The following is a 21,224-nucleotide window of genomic DNA, read 5'->3' on the forward strand; positions in this document are numbered from 1 at the left end:
CAACTTTGAATTAAGTAAAAGAGGGAATTCAATTTCACTTTTCATCTTATCATTCAGCGCTATTCTTTTGTTGGTGTCACGTCAAAGTTGTGTTTTATCTTACAACTTACAGGGCTTATATCGTCTCTTTAAGTTTTCATCCGAGGGACTCGTATACTCTGCTGTTTTGTTTATGAGACTCACTGCTTCTTTAAGGTATTGTAGCTGACACCCACGCGTTACTTTGTATTATTAAAATTTAACAGTGTATAAACCAGCAAATATCTCACCTTACAAAGAGGGCATTGTTAACCTCTCACTACAAAGAGAGGTCAGCATATGCTTTAGATAGTAACATGTTTAATATGCCAATCACTTTGCCATCTTTAACAATAGATGCATCCAAACATTACAAGCGTGGCACTGCTTTTTAAATCAGTAATCCTAGTTTTGATAATTATGAATCACTAGGTTAAACTGCCACAATATTGTGTAATATTTATGTTCATATTTTGAATACAAATATCGTTCCTCTTAACAATATCTGAAAGTAGTTTGTTCACTAGAATTGACTACTGACTACACTTGATTGGATAACAGGAAAGACTAACTGCTTACAGATACTTGCAACCATGGAAAACATCTCATTTTCTCTCCTCTTCTCTAAATATAGTGAGAACTTTAATCAACAATTTGATATAATAATATACTGAAATTTTCCATTTGGACCGAACCACGTTAAAAAATAACTTTAGTAAACGAACTTAATCATCTGTGTTGATTCTCCATCAACATGTATGATTGTATTTGACTGTAGGAGTCCCCTTTTGCTACTTGATTTTTTTCATGGTTAATTTATCTTTTCAATCCCATGTGATAAATGATTTTCCCATTATAAAGGTCGTTGTCATTGCAACCAAACCAAATTAACCGAGGCATATCGTTACCTAGTTTGGCATGTTATGTTCATATAGCCAGGGTTTTTAAGAAGAATTAGAACTCTCTGATTTTCAAATTGGATACTAAAAAACCATCTAGAAACAGAAGAGCACTGAAATACGGCCCCTCATCTCTCGTAATTCTCTACAAGATAATTTTCTCAACAAAGAAGAAGAAATCACTAACTAGAATTTCGGTATAGTTTTGGCACGAATAAACTGTTTAAGTATAGCCTTGTCTTCATCAATTCGTTTCTTTTCGTCAGGATCTTTTGGTTTAAGTTTCCTTTTCTCTTCCAACATCCACTTGAAAAGCTCACGTTGCTGATCTTCGGGGATTGGTTCCCGAACCTTCACAGGTTTTATGGCTGGTGGAGGGAATGTTGCTGTCTCATAAGTTGGAAAATAGATAGAATTGGGATCTTCCTCTTCAGCTTTAACTTCCTCCTCAGTTGTAACCTCCTCTTCTGCTCTGCGTTTTGTAGCACCTTTTTCTGAAGCTTTGTGCTTGTTCACTACACTGGCATCTCTCTTTTTAGGACTTGCAAATATGTAAGCTGCAAGAAATACAAACACAATTCAGCGTCCAGAACATGAGTCCTAGAAAGAGACTTTTTATTCTTCTACTTCATTGCTTGCTTACATATTTAAAATCACAACAAACTGAACGGTCACCACCTATAATATCAAATTTTACTCCAAACAAGTAAACTCAGCTAACTTTTTCGTGTCATCAAAATATGAGTGGGGGCAGTGGTGTTTGACCTCAAATGGAAAACTTATGGCCCAATTATCTTGGTCAAAAGAGGTCTATCATTTTAAATGATACAGCAAAAGGAAGACTCAGACTGTGTACCTATGAGCAAACCGGGTTAAATGCTAAGGACGAAGCGCGAATTAGCATCAATTCATAACCACAATAATAAAAATGACACAATGTGTGTCATCAGACATAACAGAAGCAACTGAATCATAACACAGTAAAAGTTGTTTCTTGACTTCATTATACATCTGCTTCAAGCATCATCAATATATTCAAAGTGCCATACTACCCAATAATCAGATTTTCCTGTAATTGCAAATGACCCTCTCCATATCTCAAAACAACAGGCTCTATAAGATGATTAATGCTATGCATCACACTAAACAATCCTTGATTATTCATTACCACAGCCAAAAATGCCCCTTGTATTGTACAGGACATGCTTGATTTGTAATGACAGCTTCATCTCTTATAAAACAACACATAAAAGATATTACATATCATTGAGAACATCGTAGTTTATCACTTCACACATCAAACACAGCATACCATAGACTCCAAAACTCAAAACCCATAAACCAAATCATTCGAATGAAACTACAGCAAAGAGACATTTCAAAACGAGGGGCAAAACAAAAAAGAAAAACATTACCAAGCAATCGAAGTAAAACAATTTCACAAAATGAGGTTAACGGAAAGCAAGTAATGAAGTAGAAGAATAAAAAGTTGGAAGCTGACCTCCGAGAGCTAGATTAGAGATCAAAAGAACACGCCAAACGAGCTTGTAGCGCCTGATAAGCGATTCCTTTGGAGGTAAAGGTGTTGATGATGAGGGCTCCGCCATTGCTGATTACGAATGAGTGAATAACTCTCTTGTGGGGGTTGTTCTCTCTTTCCCTGAGTATGGGAATGAGTGGAGAGCAAGTTAGTGTTGAGAAGCTTTGTTCAACAAGTTCGTGGAACCACTCACTTTTTCGTGTCCCAACTCTCTTTACTCAACTCTGATTCTTCACTTCATTCCATTTCCTTCAAGATTTTGCAGCGTTAGGTCAGTTGACGATGGAGCAAAAGGGCGCAGCTGCGTTGCGTGGAATTAGAGGGCACAAACGACGCCGTCTGTAAGACTCAAACATGTGCCTTTATTTGTCCAATAAACGACATGTCGCATTTAGTTTGCTCTCGTTTATCTCTAAGCTACTGGTCGTTTTACGGTACATGAAGTTATAGCGAAATAAAAGATTTTTTTTTTACAAGAAATAATAGATTTGATATAAGTGAAAAACAAAATCAGATTTGAACCTTTATTTTTAAAAATTCTTAATAAAATTAACTTTATGTTTGAATATGTTCAATTTTTTTAATAAGACATTTTTACCATTATTTTATTATAATTAATAATTTTTAGTTTTTTAAAATTAATTTTCATTTTTTTATCTCATGTCTTATTATAATTTTTTTTTTAAAAATGATCAAATTTATTTTTATTAATAATATTATTTTATTTTTAGTTTCAAAAATACAAATTTAATGAATTAATTAAATTACATTAATTGTATTACAATCTTATTCTTTTTAATAAAATATTCATTACTTGAAAAAAAATAAGGTTAAGATTTTATTTTATTTTATTTTTAAAAAATAAGTTTAACCAAAATGAAGTGAATAGTAAATTTTTGTATATTTTATAAAAACAGGAGATTATCATTGAAAGTTTTAAAAATAAAAGGACAAAATTGATATTTAGTTAAAAAGTATGAGATTAAAATGAGCTTTATTTTTTTTTCCAAATTAGGGTTGATATTTATATAATACACTAAAATATATTTTTTTAAATCATTGTTTAAATAATATTTTGCGTTTTTTTAGTAATTTATGTGTTGTTTTTTAATTCTTCACAATTTTAAAAATTGATGACCGTAAATTTAGAAAATGAAAATTGTAAGTGCAAGGATTTTAGTTGAAAAAATTATTTGTGGTTGTGACTGTGGCTATTTTAGTTAAGTCTATAAGTCAGCTTATGTCATTTTTAATTCAGTTAAATATTCGGTAAAATTTTGTATAGTCATTTCTATATTAATTCTAATATGGTATGTTCAATAAAGTATAGTCATCTAAATAAATCAATTGAGAAATAAGTGAGAATAAAATATAAAAGAATTAGAATTAATATTTGTGTTATGTTGTTTACTAAAATTGTTTGGAATAAGAATCATAATTTTATATTGTTTACATTATCAAAAAACAACGTAATCGAAATGCTTAAATTAATTAAATTATATATTTTTAAAATATAAAGTAATTATTTTGGGAAATATATTATCCCACCAAGTTCTCACATTCTTTATTTTAGTAAACATGTGAATGAGAATCATTATCACATAAATAATTTTCATTCACCTTAATTAAATATATCATAGTGAGGAGGGATATAAATATGCTCCTTATGAGCTTGTCTCAACTAACCCTTTTGATATTGCTTTCTATAGATTTATTTGGTCATTATCTTCTTTCTCTATTCTTCTCTGCATTTTTTTGTGTTTCTATTTCAGTCTTCTCTGGCAAATGGCTATGATGCTCTAGTTGTTGCTGCAGTCAGAACAACTCTGGTTGGAGACCAGATTGTACCTCAATGAGATCTTGAAGGTGAAACCAATGGGATTTTGGTTAAAGACTTCTATAAACAGATTTAGAAACTTGATCTTGAAGTAGAAGGGAGTTTGACCTGAAGGTTTCTAAGTGATTTAGAAGTTTAATTTTGAATGGGATGCTCAAGTATGGTTGTGCAAATTCGACTATGCAAGTATAATAGTGTTTAGTTCAATTTCTTTATTTTGGATTTGTGAATGGTATGGACATATTCATCTTATAGTGAATTTGAATTTTTCTAGGCCAAATCTCAAAGATTAGCTAGGTACTTGAAGGAGTACTCACCCTCATAAAAATTGAAATGGAAATATGATTAACAAGTAGCAATTAGAATTTTCAGAAACACTTTTACTAACCACATATGTTTACTTAAATAAGAAAAGGTGTTACCAAACAATATATATTTCTATTTTTTTTAAAAAAATTATACTATCCACACTTAGGAAAGAGTATCATATGTGCACCCAAAATATGTATTAAAACATTACACACAATGACGTGCCAGTTTTTTTTTCTTCAACCAATCACATTTATTTAAGATGTGACCCCACTGTTTTAAAAAAACAATGAGTAATGATTGTAATACACTTTGCATACTTTTTGCACACCATGACAAATATTTAATCTCAACCACATAATTAAAATTGATGTAATCCCTACTTAAAAATATATAAGGCTAAAATTAAATACACATCATGGTGTGTAAAAAAATATGTACAATTTAAATGTATGCTAGCATTACTCAAAAATAATACTACATCAATGTGTATAATATTTTTATTCATATTTTGAGTGTACATATCATTACTTATATAAGAAAACACTAGAGTAGGGCAGCACTATTTTTAGCATGTTTTATTGCCCAGTGTTGTAGTTTTGAAGAGGTGTAGAGTAGGAATGCGTCCATTTGATTTATTTATTTGGGACATGGTACAAAATGACCCTTAATGTTATATGAAAGTAAGTAAATGTCCATATTTTTAATTTTGTAGTAAAATAGTCTAATCATCTATTTAATATCACATATTACCAAATACACCATTTAACAAATTACTATTTTATTCTAAATATTTTAATATTATGGTATATGTATATTAGTTTTTATTTTAAAGTTATTTTGATTTTTTTTTCGTTTTTTATGGGTTGTTGAATGATATACCATACCACAAAATATATATACTGACTTAAAAAATAATATACCATCAAAACTTACAAAATTATTACTAAAAAATGTATATGCTATACTAACAAAGTTATATACTACTATTAAAATGTATATACCATGATACAAAATTATATACTACCACTATGTATAATAAAATAGAAATTAAATATCACAAAAAAAATTATATACCATACCACAAAAAACATATACACTAATTGGAAAATAATATACCAACAACCTATAAAAAACTTAAAAAATCAATATAACTTTAAAATAAAAACTAATTAAACAAAACTATTATACATATACCACTATATTAAAGCCATACAGTCCTAAATAAATAAATAAATTATAAAAAAGAGCAATTTAGGTAATCAACAATGTAAAATGGTCATTTATCTACAATTTTAAAAATAAGGACATTAACTTCTTAATGGCTTTATTTTGGGTCATTTCCTATAATTTCTCTATTTATTTTTCAGAAAAAAAAAAATAGTTACACTAAGCAACAAATTAGTCACACCTTCTTATTAAAAAAAATGACGAAAACATTAAACAGAAGGGAGAAAAAAGTTAAGGAAAGAAAAGAGGTTGGTTTCACAAGTCCAAATTATATGCACTACTTCTCTATTTATTCAGTGGTCGTCGTCCTCAGCTAGCGTGCATTTTTGTTTTGTTCCTTGTTTGAACTACCGCTAACCTTTAACTTAGGTCGCGTTTGGTTGAAACAAATAACAAATGAAATTGAAGTAGTGTGAAAAAAAATAAAAAAAATGAATAGAAATAAAATAGAATAAATATTAATATAAATAAAAAAATTTATAAAAAAATTATTAAATTTTTTTCAATCTTATATTGAAATAATATTTCTTTAAATTTTTAAATAAAATAGTTATTCTACTAAAATATTAAAAAACCTATTAGAGCACTCACATTGGCTCCTTTAAAATAACTATATTTTAAAATTATAGCTCAAATATGATAAAATGGTTCTCCATCAAATGAGCTACTCTAATTTTTTTTTAGCTTAATACACTATTCATTAGTTACATGTAGAAACAACTATTCACTCCTTTATAAATATTTTATTATTTTTTTTCTAACTTTTCTATATATATGTTTGATATTAGGAATAGTATTGTATGATTTTAGTAATTATTTTAAAACTTATAAACATATTATTATTTTATATTTTGTTATAATTATTATATTGAGAATTATTTTTAAATTTTGTATTAATTTGTATTTTATTTATTTTGGAATAATCTAAAATAAAGTATAATTATATTTTGATATTATATAGGGATAAATATTAAAAGATATAAAAATAATATTGATAATGATCGAAAAAGATTTAAATGAATAAAAAATATATTTAAATGATATAGAGAAAAAATAGAGAAGCTGATGTATAGTGTAATGTAAAAGTTAGAGGTAAAATAAATAAAATAGTATTTTAATGAGGTATTTTAAAAAATAGAGAAGAACATCTAATGGGAATGCTCTTGCATTAAAATGATGTCCTGTACTCTATAAAATATGACAAATAAAAAAAAATAATGAAAATTGATTTACATTTAATGATTTGTGATATATTAAACGTTGTTGGAGTTCTAAGCCTTTTTTTTATTATTGTGATAGTACTTTTGTGGGCATTATTGTCTGCATCGTACTAATCTTTGATTTGACCACTTTTTAGTGTTTTTCAAAAGTCAAAAGCTAACTTCTAGAAAATGAATTAAAAAAAAAATTGAATTGAACCCCAAACTTCTGTTTCGACACTAACTAAAGTACTCAGGTTTGATTTTATTGTCCATCTGCAAACCTTAGCCAAAGTGAGCTGGCATGCGAGCTTTGTTCAGGGCTGAGTTGTTATTTATGTCAGAGAATAGGAGATTGAACTAGTGAGATGCTTGCACTCTATCTTAAGAGTGCTAATACTCTATATTTGTGGACACAAATCTAGTGAAATTGAATATCATTGATTACATGTAAAGATGTATATATTATATATGACTCGTTTTGTTTATCTTCATCATTTGGTTGTAAAGATGTTCAAGGTATTACTATTCAGGATAGGCTCGAGGTTACTAAATATCTGGGTTACTTAATCAGAAATATATTGAGGCTCTTAACTCCCTCGGTGATTGCTAGGAGTGGCAAAACCAAATGATTATTTATGGTTTTTGTTTTTTTAAGAAATTATAAATAGATCCATTTCTAAAACCACAAGTCGCACCCTTTTCTTCATATTCTTCGTCTCTCTCCATATATATATATTTATAGCTCAGCATATTGTTACTACAAAAAATAACACCTTTGCCTGCATAATTTTGCATGGGCAAAGTCCAAAAATCTTAGCGGCATAAAATTACACCAACAAAAGATAAGACTTTTGGCAGCGCAATTTTGCATTGACAAAAGTTTATGTTTGCGCCGACAAAATTCTATATATTTTTACCAATAAAGTCTTTGCTGATGTAATTTTGCGCTGCGAAAAGTAATATATATTTATTTTTATAAAATTAAAATAAAATATAAAAATATTTAACTATTTTTTATTTAATAATTTTAATTTACATTGAATTAATTCTTTATTCATTTAGTAATTATATTAATTTATTTAATAAAAAATCATTTGTAATAATTAAAAATTAAATTATAACTATTAATGTTAATTGTCTCCACTAAACATAAAAATATTAAAGTTAGCGGAATAAATTAAAACATACATTGTGTTCTAATAATATAAACTAGAAATAAAGAAAAAATGTCTACAAATGAGTAGTGTTGTGCTCATCATTCTCGCCTTCGTCAACTGCACCATCGTCATCGTCATCTTTATTGACGCCGTTTTTCGTCAACTTAAAATATAGAGCACGTAAACAATAAAAACTATGGCATAGAAGAATAATACAGCAAAACAATGAGAGTTTTTTACGTGGTTCAGCAGTTAACTCTGTCTAATCCACGAGTCTTTTTTATTAGGACTTAGGAAATCTCTGAAAAATTTTCAGGGATGAATTCTCGAGAGATTCTCTCAAGATCACAAAATTTCGGTCATTTACAAAGGTACATGACATCTCTATTTATAGAGGAGTTCTCAAAATCTAATCCCACGCGTTTCGGGAAGTTATTCTGTAAATTAATAAATTTAATTACTTTAAAGTTTGTAACTCCTATATACAATGAAACGTCCCCTAAAGACCAAGGGGCGTATAACAGACTAGTTAATATCTCTATATTGTAGGGAAGTTACAACAATAAATATCTCTTGAACGCATGGACTGCGTCTCCTCAGGTGACTCACTAAGCCGTTCGAGGTCAGTAATCAGCATCATCCCAGTCTAGGTCTCTGAGTAAATTACGAGCTGTATAACTTTCCCCAGGACCAGCTAGGAGTGGGTAAATACCACTTAGGTCATTACATTCCGAGCTTACACCCTTGCCAAGCTCGGGCTACTTGATCCAAAGACACCCGACAACGGACATACTCCGATACTATGTCTTTCGAGCTTAGAAATAATTTCGAGGTTACATAACTTCGAGATTGCCACCTTGCCTCGAGGTTTGGCACCAGGACCACGACCCATGCACTTTTGGTATTGCGAGTTCACACCTGACGAATCCAGCTTTCGAGGTCACAACCTCAGGTCTCGAAATTTGGGTGTAACAATCTTCATAATAACTGGTGACCAACGATTCCTAGCACCCATCCAGCTTCTGACGCTCCATACCTTCAACCAAAATAATTAAGAAAACATTAATAATTATCTTAAATTGAGTGAAATGATAGTCATAATTTCATAACTTTTGTCTCCCTAATTATCATTATGTGAGAATAATATTTGCAAAAATAAATATTTATAATTACCAAAGAAAATATAGTTAATTATGATTTCTTATTTTTCAAATATAAAATTATGATGTGTTATGCAAGAATAAATTATTATGTCATATGCAATTTTTTTTCCTTATAAGTAAATTAGTAATATTATATTACAATTAAAATTTTATTTAATAATTTAGTTGATTAGTAATTATTACAATATTTTTTTAAAAAAATCATTTAATTATTTATTAATTATAATTAAAGTTTTACTAATTTATTTAGTTAAATTATAATTATTTTTAATTATACTTAAACTTTTGTTACATTAACCTATTAATTAGTAAGTAATAACAATTTTATTTTTAAATTATTTATTTACTAATTAAATTAATTATTATTTTACTTTTTAAATAATAATTAAAGTTTCACTTATTTATTTATTTAATTAAGTGTCATTATATTTGCACCCCAAAATTTGATTAGTACACACCATTTTCTTAAAAATTAATATATGTTAAAAAAAATCAACTTGTGCTTATATTTTCTCTATTACATATTCTAAAAAATACATAAAAAAAATTAACATAAAAAATATATAAAAACTTGTTAAAAAGAGTTTTTTTCTAAAAAAATTATACATTATTTTAAATAAAATGATGAAAATAATTAAGGATAATAATTAAGTATTTGACTAATTAATGTTAATTTTCCTAAGTTTAAAAAAATTTAGACAACATAACAGCTATATTTTTAACTACCAAAAAAATTTAAAACCTTCAAATTACACACAAAAATCCAAAATATTCCCAAACACATGCAAAAAAATAACATATAATAATTTCCTACCAAAATTAATTATACACATATTTTTCTTAAAATAACATATACAAAACATACATACACATATGTTGACTGCGTTTTTAGCCAACGACGTGAGAACATCAAATACAACAAGCCTTTAAGAGATTTTAAACGACACAGACGGTTTAATAAAGAAAATAAAGAACACACAAGATTTTTATAGTGGTTCAGCCCCGATTGTTGGTAATAGCCTAATTCACTTAGAGTTGTGATTTATAGATCTATACTCAAGATCAGATGGACTGAACCAACTGAGTTTCTTCAGTACAGATTGCAAAAATACAAGAATTCACTCAAATGCCAGCACTTTCTCTCTCTAGAATACTCAGACCCAAATTTCTCTCTTTAGAAAGAAGAAGCAGAAGAAGCCCCTCTTTCATCCCATAAGCCCTCTATTTATAGGCTTAGGGTCATACATACGGTATCCCCTAGAACCGGGATATTTTATTATATTTATTACATTTAAATTACAAAGAAACATTCAAAATGTAACAAACCCCCCATTTGTGGGAAGAATGAGAGATTTCCGCATATCTTGTTGAAGTTGTTTCTGGGAATCTTGACTTAGTCTCCTCTAGCTAGTTGATCCACCTCCTACTGACCACCCATGCAAGTGCTGGTCGAACATGTGCATGGTGGTAGGACAAACATTTGTTGGTCGGACGTGCATGGTGGTAGGACATGCACTTCTCTCCTCTAACATGGCACTCTCCTCTAGCATGCCATGTTTCTCCTCGGACCAAATCCTTGGGGTCTCCTAGGACCACCCTCTTGGGGTCTCCTAGGACTACTCTCTTGAGTTCTCCTCGGATGCACTCTCCTTAGCTCTCCTAGGATGCACTCTCCTTAGCTCTCCTAGGATGCATTCTCCTTAGCCTCCTAGGATGCACTCTCCTTAGCTCTCCTAGGATGCATTCTCCTTAGCCTCCTAGGATGCACTCTCCTTAGCTTTCCTCGGACCAAGGTGCACTTGGCTTGATTATGACATCTTTCAAGCAGTCCAAATCCTTCATCAGTCTACAGGGTTACTTTATCACAACTCTGAGGAGTCAATGTATTTATTGACTATTTAATGTGTCGTTTACGGACCATGTACTACCATTTGTCACCTCTATTGCCACGTCATTGATCTCCAATTTTTGAGTATAACAACATATTTATCTAAAAAATAAAATTTCATAAATATATATACCTAAGAAAAATATATTCAATATCTATTTTTTTAATAACACAAAAATATCCTACACAAGTAATATGATTTTTTGAAACATATACATATACACAGAAAAAAAGACATATTAACAAAAAAATTAGAAAATATATAATTGACAAAAAAAAAATATAACAAATATAGAAAAAATTACAGTAGGGGCTCGGCAGAGGGCAGAGGTGCTCGGGGGCTTCTTCACAGTGGCTCTTGGTAATCCCTAAGAAAAATAACTTAGCAAACAAAAATATATTTTAACCATTAAAATAAAAATAAATAAAACAAAATACCATGGATGGTGGTGGTGGAGGTCGTGCGTAGGGCAGAGCGGGACAAAGAGACAGAGAGGGAGAGGCACAGAGAGGGCCATGAAACCAGAGAAAGGGAGAGAGTAGAGAGAGAGAGAGAGAGAGAGGGAGAAAAGACAGTAAAAATTTTGAAATGGGGAAGAAGGGGTGGGCGGCTGTGTTTATCACCAAGACTTTTGCCGACTCGTTTAGTTGCGCCAGCAAAAGTTGCCCTTGCTGCCCTAATTCAAAACAATATCGTTTCATTTAATGAGACTTTTGTCGGCGCAACGAAAGGCGCCGGCAAAAGTCAACCCAACTACCGTAATTAAAATGTGGACTTTTGTCGGCGTGTTAGGTGAAACGAGCTGGCAAAAGTCTTTCCCACATGGGTTTTGAAATGGGTAAGGCGGGAATTTTTCCGCTCAAATTTTGTCGGTGCATTTCGTGAAATGCATCGCTAAAAGTACTTTTCCCGGCGCATTTCGCGAAATGTGTCACTAAAAGTACTTTTCCCGGCGCATTTTGCGAAATGTGCCACTAAAAGTCTATTATTGTAGTTTATTTAATTAGTGTAATTGTTAATCTTGAGTCACATTAACCATAATTAGACCATTAATTAGGTCTGAAATATTTCATAATTAGCCAAGGTTGCAAAACACTACTACCCGGGGTGAGATCGACTATGATTCACACCGATAGCAGAACTTTGACAGCTAACACTCAACAAGAACAATCTTGGTTAGTGAAATTGTTAATCTTGGAACATCCCTTGATAAATTAGATTGTTAATTAGGTCTAAAATACTCTATAATTTGCCAAGGTTGCAAGAAACTACTGTCCCGGGTTAAGATCGAATATGATTAACACCAATAGCAAAACTTTGGCCACTAACATTCAACAAGAACAGTCTTTTTAGTGAAAATGTTTATCTGGGAACATCCCGCGAGCAACTAGACTGTTAATTAGGTCTGAAATACCTCATAATTTGTGCTTTGGTTGCAAGAAACTAATGCCCGAAGGTGAGATCGACTATGATTCACATCGATAACAGAACTTTAACTATCAACAGTCAACTTGAACGATCTTTATTAGTAAAATTGTGTTTCTTGGAACATCCTAGATGTAATCAAACCATTGATTATATTTGAAATATCACATAATTAGCCAAGGTTGTCAAAAACTATTACCTCGGGATAAGATCGGTGATGATTGCACATCGAGTTTATAAAATTTTCAGGCACTTTTGCCGGCGAATTTCACAAAATGTGTCGCTGAAAGTATTTTTCCCAGCACATTCGAAATGCGCCACTATAGGTACTTTTCCCGACACTTTTCACGAAATGCGCCACTAAAAGTCTATCAATGTAATTTGTTTAGGTTAGTGTATTTGTTAATCTTGAGTCACATTGGGCAGAACCAGACCATTAATTAGGTCTGAAATACTCCATAATTAGCCAAGGGTTGCAAGAAACTACTACCCCAAGGTGAGATTGACTATGATTCATATCGATAGCAGAACTTTGATCATTAGCAGTTAAGAAGAACAATATTGGTTAGTAAAATTGTTAATCTTGGAACATCATGTGGGCAATAAGATTGTTGATTAGGTCTGAAATACCCCATAATTTGTGCTTTGGTTGCAAGAAACTAATGCCGGGAATGATATTGACTATGATTCACATCGTTAGCAAAACTTTAACCATCAACAGTCAACTTGAACAGTCTTTATTAGTAAAATTGTATATCTTGGAACATTTCGGGTATAATCAAACTGTTAATTAGATATGAAATATCTCATAATTAGCCAAGGTCGTCATAAACTACTACCTCAAGATAAGATCGGTGATGATTACAAATCGAGTTTATAAAATTTTCAGACACTTTTACTGGCGCATTTCACGAAATGCGCTACCAAAAGTGTTTTTCCATGCTGACAAAAGTAAAGAAAATTCTGATCGCCAAAAGGTGAGGACTTTTGTTAGGGCATTACGGAAAAGTGCCAGGAAAATTGACTTTTACTGGCGCATTACGAAAAAGTGCCGGCAAAATTGACTTTTACCGGCGTAAAAAAATGCCGGCAGTGATTTAGACTTTTGTCAGCGCATTTCATGACTAACGCCGGGAAAATTCACTTTCGCCTGCGTTTTTTGGAAACGCGTCGACAAAAGTCATTTTTCTTGTAGTGTAATGTACTCCAACTTATCTTACTACTGCAAATGATGTTTCATCAACGTCTTTCAAAAGTCTTGAAAAGGAGAAAGAGAAACTGGTTATTGGGTTTGGAAGAAAGAAAGCCCTAAGATTCATCTCTCTCACTATATAATGATGATCATATATAATAAGAAGAATCTCTATGTTAGGCCATCATGCTAAGTATTTTTTTTTTTGGTATAAGGTGGATAAGGCAATGAATCAATCATGCTAAGTTGTTGTTTATTTATTTTTATTTTTTTTAAAATAAGGTCGGGTCTAACCAGCGCGCCCCGCCCTAGTCGAGTCGGATCTGACCTGCCCCGATCGGGGCGAGTCAAGTTTATTACGAGGCAGGGCAGACCCACCTCATTTACATCTCTAGTGATTGCTTCCTTCCCACTCCACCCAACCCAATCCTGCCCATCGACCACCCAGCCCTGTGTAAACCCACAGATTTTCCCCTCCGTTCGTGAGACCGTTAATCCACCACCCACATCTTTTAGTGTTTTACTACCCTATTGGGCACTACCACTAGGGAAACATTACGATGCGTGTACTTCCACTATAAATGTCATGTTCCTTTCCTTTTTTAACCATTGGCTCCAAAATCAAAAATTAAAAAAAAAATCCCCCCACAAGTAGGGAAAAATTACACGCCCCTACACTAGACATGCACCCTATATAAGAAGCTTTTTAGGTAAGAACGTCACTTTTTGTCTATATTGATAATGTGTTTTCTATTTTCGGCAATTTGAGAAATTATAATGTAATTTGTTTATATGACAAAATACATAATAGTTAGCTATCCCACTAATTTTTCGAAAAATTATGAATAATTTATAGTATCGAAATCAGAGTTCAAACAATGTGTTTTACACGAGTACAAGAAAAAGTCAGGCATACGTGTAAAATGACTATTTAAACCCTTATTTCGGCACCATAAATTATTCGAATTTTTGAAAAAATTGGTAGAATGCTTGTTACATAAATATTGTACACCATCATATAAAAAAATTGAATTATAATTTCTGCATGTACCAAATATAAAAATACCGGTAAAAACAAAAATGATGTCCCACTACCTAAAAATTTCCATATATATTTGATATGTTAATTTTGCTCAATTATCTTACATTTTAATAATATTATAAATTATTATTAGATTTCAGAGGCTTTCAGTCAATAAAAGGTGTTCACCGAAGTATGTAAAAAAAAAAAAAAAAAAACAACAACAACAACAATAATAATAATAATAGGGCAATTTTTTAGTCCCTCACTTGTTTTTGACGGACTAAATCCGTCATAAATTTTTAACCATTAGATTAAGCTATAAAAATTGTCAGCCATCAGATCAATTTATTTTGTAAAAATTTGTTAAAATACCACACTACCTTTAAAAACCTGTAACTGGTTAGAATTTTTTTTTTGGTGGGGTCTGTTACTCTTTATCAATCAATTGCTTAAAAAAAAAAAAAAAAAACAATCCTTCGTCTCTCTTCTTCCCTCCCTTCCATCATCCCTGCATGTCTTTCCTTCTCACTTCAAAAGACCATTTTTGTCTTCCCATCTCAATCCTTGTCGGCATGGCTGCTGCAACCTCAAGAATGCAACTCTAACTCAATGGCTCAGTCGATTTTCTACTCCACCAACTGCTAAGTCGACTCTAACTCCGAATCTCCATTTCCTATTATATCCATTATTTGTTTGTGAATTTTTTGTTGGGCATTAGGTATATATATATATATATATATACATACGTTGATTCTTCTTTTGGATATACTCCATGAATCAGTTATTTCTACTGGTTGTAAAATATCTCCATCTCTTTCATTCTCATGGGTTGGCGGCAACAAGGTGTAGAGCATAGGCACGGGGCTAGAAACGGTGGCTCAACTTCTCCATTACGGTGGGTCGAGTTCTTCGCTAACGGTGGCTAACGGAGCTCTTCGCACATGACGGTGACCTTGGGTCAGTTCAAAATAAGGTTTTGTGTGCATTTTTATAACTTGTTTTTATGAATGATGTTTAAATTTTTCGTATATGTTGTTGTAATTGATATATATATATATGCATATATATTTATGATTGATGGGGGGTGAGTTAGGATTGTTGGGGAACAGGGGAAAAACTTAAAAAAATCTTATAAAACAATTACAAAATATATATAAGTTTTACTTACGTGGTTATTGTTGCGTCTTACTCAACATAACATATAAATCACTTAGCGGAAGTACAATTTTTACGTTATCAAAATTGTAAATATCTCTCAAGTTTATATTAAGTTTACGATCAAGCCCTCAACTGTACATATTTTTTGACAAGGAATTATTTTTTTGCCTATACTTTTTATATCCACATCACCAACAACTTTCTAACCGGTTCACACAATCGGTGATTGCAAGTAAAAAACAAATGTGAAAAAGAGACAAACTCCTATAAAATTTTGACACTTGACAAAAAAATGGACCCCAAACTGAAAAACTCAGTCCTGTGTGGCACTAAAGAATTTGCCAAAATAATAATAATAATAATAAATGCATTGAATATAATATCAAAAAAGAAGGGGAACAAAATCCTACAATTTATTTTTGAAATTCGTAAAATATAGTACATACTATCCGATGGGTCATTTTTTACATCCCGAAATTTGAGGAAAGTATAAAAATGGGTGGACAGAGGAATATACCAATCAATTGTACTTGGTAAATGACAAACAATATATATTATAATGCTTATTATCTTATAAGTTAATATAAAAATAGACAAAAGTGAAAGGAAAATCATTGTAATTTAATTTACCTTATGAAATCTATATATTTAACAATATATGTATAACATTTATTTATATTAGTCACTTAGTCAGTGCGCTCGCGTGATATGCACATTTGTGAAGAATGATATATGAGTAAGTTTACTAGTTGTATCACTTAGGTTTTTAATTTTTATTTTGAAGCAACAAAATCTTCAATTTTTTTTTGGTTCACATAAATCATAATTTATAAAAATAAAATAGGATTTTAACAATAAAAAAAACATAGCACTTTTTTTTTTCTCTTGAAACCCTTCTTAATTAATTAATTATTATTAAATATATTATTTCGGTAATTGAGCTAAATATTCTCTTGAAATATTTAGAAATAATTAAAAATATAAATTTTCTATTATACTTCTAAAATATTTAATATATTATTTATATATTAATTAGTTTATTAATTTTAATTAAAAAGTCTGTATACTTTAGAATTTTAAAATAGTAAAATTTATTAAGAGTGTTTTTATATATATCTAAATTATTTTTCTCATTACATACATTTTTATTTAAACTCTATTGCTTAATTTTTTTATACATATGTAATTAAGCAATAAATTACAAAAGTGAAAAGAATCTTTAACAATTTACGAAGAGTTTAAAAAAAAATAATTATAGTAAGAAAAAAAAATTATGTTATAGATAAATTTCATGTTTATGAAATTTAAAGTATGTAAAAAAATTCATTAAGAAGATAAACTAATCAATATATATATAAGTAATATATATTAAATATTTTAGAAGTACAATATAAGTGATAAGAATATTTATCAAAATAATATATTTAATAATAGTTAATTAATTGAAAAAGTTAAAAAGAAAAAAATGGGTATTATATATTTTTTTGTTTAAAAATCTCATTTTACCTTTATAAATTAGGTTTTATTCAATAAAATATGATATTGGACCTATGTGAGCCAAAATATAAAAATTGAGATTTAATTGCTCCAAAAAAAATTAGAGATTAGAGACTTAATTAATACAAATTATAAAACTTGGGACCAAGTGCTATTTACCTATGATCAAACAATTCAAGGAATCGAATTATTAAACATCTTATAAATATATATACAAGCATATATCAATATATATATATATATATCCTAGGTTATCAGTCAGAACATAACGACGACCAATGCAAACCAGCTGGCAATCTAGCTAGGGTTTGACCATGATACATAATAAAAGTAATGAATACTTCACTGCCATGCTTACAGTTTATTGTTTAGTAGGTAGAGACAGGCTAAAAGAATTTCGTGTCATCAACTTTTTTCATACAAAGCTATAATCACAAGTTCATAATACACCTCATATTTAACAGACTGCCCCAAAGGTTAGAGCTAGTGATCGTCTTATAAAGCCTACGAATTGTGTATCATGTTTACAGAGATCGACCTAGCTAATCTATATATATATCATCCTTCTCCTTATAAAGCTCAATTATTGCCAAAAAAGCATAATAATCAAGAGTAATATTGTATATAATCATCATAGAAATAATACCAATTAATAATTGATCTGGGTGCGTATAGGAGCAAAGTTTCAGTAGTGTGTACATACATTGAATTTTTTGTGAATTATATACTTTGAATTGAAATTTCTAGATGATAGCTAATTGGGATGCATGCAGACAATGTCTGAGACAAAAAGTACAATCCTCAAGGTGGCGATATCTCACCACACCAAAAGCTGAAACTTTAATCTGAATCATCACAATCATCATTACGTGTCTCATGTTTAGGCACTGTGCTGCTTTCTAATTGTACTGGGATCTGGGATATGTTTACATTGAAGCCCTACATTCTTTCTAGCCAGTATAGCCACCATATATATATAAAATTACATTGGAATTTTTTTTAAGTAAGTATTATAGCCTCGTGACACCTTTCTAGTCTGAATCATTATCAATAAATACATAATAGCTGAACTAATACATACCAAAAACATTAAAAGAGTAATGGTCAAATAGTGTCAGAACAAGCCGATCAAATGAAATAATTTTCTTATCAAAAGCGTACTGCAAATATAACATATTAACCAAAAAAGAAAAAACAAAAACTTTTGTGACTTAACTTATTAAGTATATCAGAGGGGATAACATAACGATGAAATTAATACTGATTAAAGAACACAAAAGAGACCCACGATTTGGTTATCTCCAAATGCACCCTAAGCTCACTCACTAAGTTATAATAAACTCTACTTTTATTCCAGCTTCGCAGAAGCTAGATAGTCTCTCCCTCTCATTTCAATATACGTACAGTCTAACGCACATGGATATACTAAAACATAACTCAAAACTTATTTGAAAAATAAAAAAGAAAAGAAAAAAGTAACGAATAAAGTTCTAAAATTCGGAGAGAGAACATGGTGATAACACAAATATATAGTTGAATAATAATCTCATCATCCATGAACAAGACCATAAGATAGAGCCATTAGGAGGATAGCGGCGTCTCTTTCATCTTGAGGGAAAACTCGTTGAAATGCCGTAGTATTCTTGCTCACACTCACTATGAGATCCTCAAAACAAAGCTTGTTCTTCCTCCGCCCTCTGGATGGAGATGGGAGTTTGCATCTTTTCTTGAACGGAACGCATCTATTATCATCACCACCACCGACTCTTGATTTCTTTTCTTTCTGCTGAGCTTTAGCACTATTCTTCATAGATGGTGCGTCCACCGGAACAACTGTTCCGTTGGCGGCAGCCGCTGCCGCCGCCATTGCCCTTCTCGCCTTTCTTTGTCGAATTCCACAAGCATTGCAAAGAGACTGCACCAAATTTAAAATTATATACTGTCATTTCTCTGTGTCTTATCTTTAAAAAATCTTGCTTAAGCTTACTACATATAAATATATATATATATATTATAGGAAATATATATACCTTAGGGCCTCTTGGTCCACTTCTCCAAAGAGGGGTTTTGGTTGTGTTACAGTCGGAACAAACCCTAATGATTGTGGCGTTGTTGTTTGAGGAAGAACTGGTGCTGTGATCAGTACTACCAGGAGGCGATCCAGGATGCTTGATATTGATCTTCATGACAGGTAGTGGTGGCGGTGGTTCAAAGTTTTGAGGAGTAGTAGTGAAGTTTGTTGGTGTATCATTACTGGCCGTTTGATCCGAATTAGTGATCATCTTTCTCATCATCCTCATCTTTGAAGACATCCACTTAACCGAATTGATATTCTCTTCGTGGCTGGTATGATTTTTCATATCGTAATTGATATGATCTTCAGCAATAGCAACAGCAGCAGTAGTAGTAATGCTTAATTTCAAATCATGATGATTATGAAATGATTCATGGCTTTCTTCAGCTCTTGGGTGATGATGATGATCGTATGATGATCCACCAGAGGAAACGTTCATCTTTTTATGATCAGCCTTTAGAAGATCATGAAGAAAGAAAATTTAATAACAAAAGATATATATATTATATACTATTTATAATAACGAAGCATGCATATTAATTATTTAATATTGAATAGTATATACCGCTTGAAGTTGGAATCGTTGTGTCTCTGATCTATAGAAAAAGTTTCCTTGATCTTGTGCTGGATTCATGAAAGCATGATGAGGATACGAGAGAGACAAAGATGAAGAAGTGTGATCTTCTTTAAGCTCGACGAAAGATGGTGATGATAAATTATTATGGTAAGAAGGAAGATCCATTTAGGGCAAATTTAGAGAGAAGAAAAAGTATATATTATCAAAAATGAAAGAAGAACATATATATATGTAACTAAATCTTGTGTATTTTTCCAACAATATTGGTGGATCAAACTAGAGCTAGAAATTTGAGATGGAAAAATAATATAGTCATGAGAGAGATGATAGTGATGATGATATGATGGCAAAAGGGCCTAAGCAGTATAGTGGTAAAACTATTTTAAAGGATCGAGATCAGAGGGACAGAGAGAGAAAGAGGCGTGTGTAAGGCATTCACGTGAGTTCAAATGTGAGATGAGATGAGAGAGAGAGAGAGAGAGAGAACCCAAACAAACAAAGTTAAAAAAAAGACAAAAGAAAAAGAGATAAACCAAAGAGATGTGTGGAAAGCTAGTAGAGAGACCCCATTGCACAAAAACCCTATCTGCAATGGAACACTATAATTTCAGTACCCTCACACATAGTATAATAAGAAGCCCTAGCTAGCTAGCCAACCAAACGCGGCGCCGTACGGAGATGCTTGGATCTTGGCCACACAAATTAGGGATCATGTATATTCCACATATTTCACATAATTAACATACGAGTGATCATGATTATTAATAATGAACAAGCTAATCATGATATAGAATTTAATGTCTTTAATGTGATGATAAGGCAAATCACCAGCCGCCCTATTATACTGTTGATTTGATGCCCCGATTACTTAATTCTCATTTGAAGATTAACACTGCTATATTATCTATTATAATTATCGCATTTTCCTTCTTTTTTTCAATTAATAAGGTACTCCAGGACCCTAACTGAACTTGGAGTTTGAATAGTGATATTGGATATATATGAACAATACAGGCCGTGACCACTACTGACC

The 21,224-nt window shown here is 31.0% G+C and overlaps 2 protein-coding genes across 2 annotated transcripts; both read right to left on the reverse strand.

Moving 5' to 3' along the window:
- Positions 1 to 959: 959 nt before the first annotated feature.
- Positions 960 to 2,778, reverse strand: LOC133797206 (uncharacterized). Its single transcript, XM_062235037.1, has 2 exons — positions 2,419 to 2,778; positions 960 to 1,474 (listed from the first exon to the last, which is right to left on the reverse strand). Exons 1-2 carry the CDS (start codon positions 2,522 to 2,524, stop codon positions 1,104 to 1,106), a joined length of 477 nt encoding a protein of 158 aa, XP_062091021.1. The 5' UTR covers positions 2,525 to 2,778; the 3' UTR covers positions 960 to 1,103.
- Positions 2,779 to 18,727: 15,949 nt separating this feature from the next.
- On the reverse strand, positions 18,728 to 20,670 carry LOC133797207 (GATA transcription factor 21). The gene is made up of 3 exons (XM_062235038.1): positions 20,180 to 20,670; positions 19,571 to 20,068; positions 18,728 to 19,455 (listed from the first exon to the last, which is right to left on the reverse strand). Exons 1-3 carry the CDS (start codon positions 20,354 to 20,356, stop codon positions 19,090 to 19,092), a joined length of 1,041 nt encoding a protein of 346 aa, XP_062091022.1. The 5' UTR covers positions 20,357 to 20,670; the 3' UTR covers positions 18,728 to 19,089.
- Between the last annotated feature and the right edge of the window lie 554 nt (positions 20,671 to 21,224).

The sequence above is a fragment of the Humulus lupulus genome, chromosome 8, assembly GCF_963169125.1.
Source record: "Humulus lupulus chromosome 8, drHumLupu1.1, whole genome shotgun sequence".
Taxonomy (NCBI): domain Eukaryota; kingdom Viridiplantae; phylum Streptophyta; class Magnoliopsida; order Rosales; family Cannabaceae; genus Humulus; species Humulus lupulus.

Coding starts and splice junctions, on each gene's coding strand:
- LOC133797206 (XM_062235037.1), bottom strand. CDS start 2,524: ATGGCGGAGCCCTCATCATCAACACCTTTACCTCCAAAGGAATCGCTT. Junction 1,475..2,418: donor CTCTAATCTAGCTCTCGGAG/GTCAGCTTCCAA, acceptor TATTTCTTGCAG/CTTACATATTTGCAAGTCCT.
- LOC133797207 (XM_062235038.1), bottom strand. CDS start 20,356: ATGGATCTTCCTTCTTACCATAATAATTTATCATCACCATCTTTCGTC. Junction 20,069..20,179: donor AACGATTCCAACTTCAAGCG/GTATATACTATT, acceptor GATCTTCTAAAG/GCTGATCATAAAAAGATGAA. Junction 19,456..19,570: donor GTGGACCAAGAGGCCCTAAG/GTATATATATTT, acceptor AATTTGGTGCAG/TCTCTTTGCAATGCTTGTGG.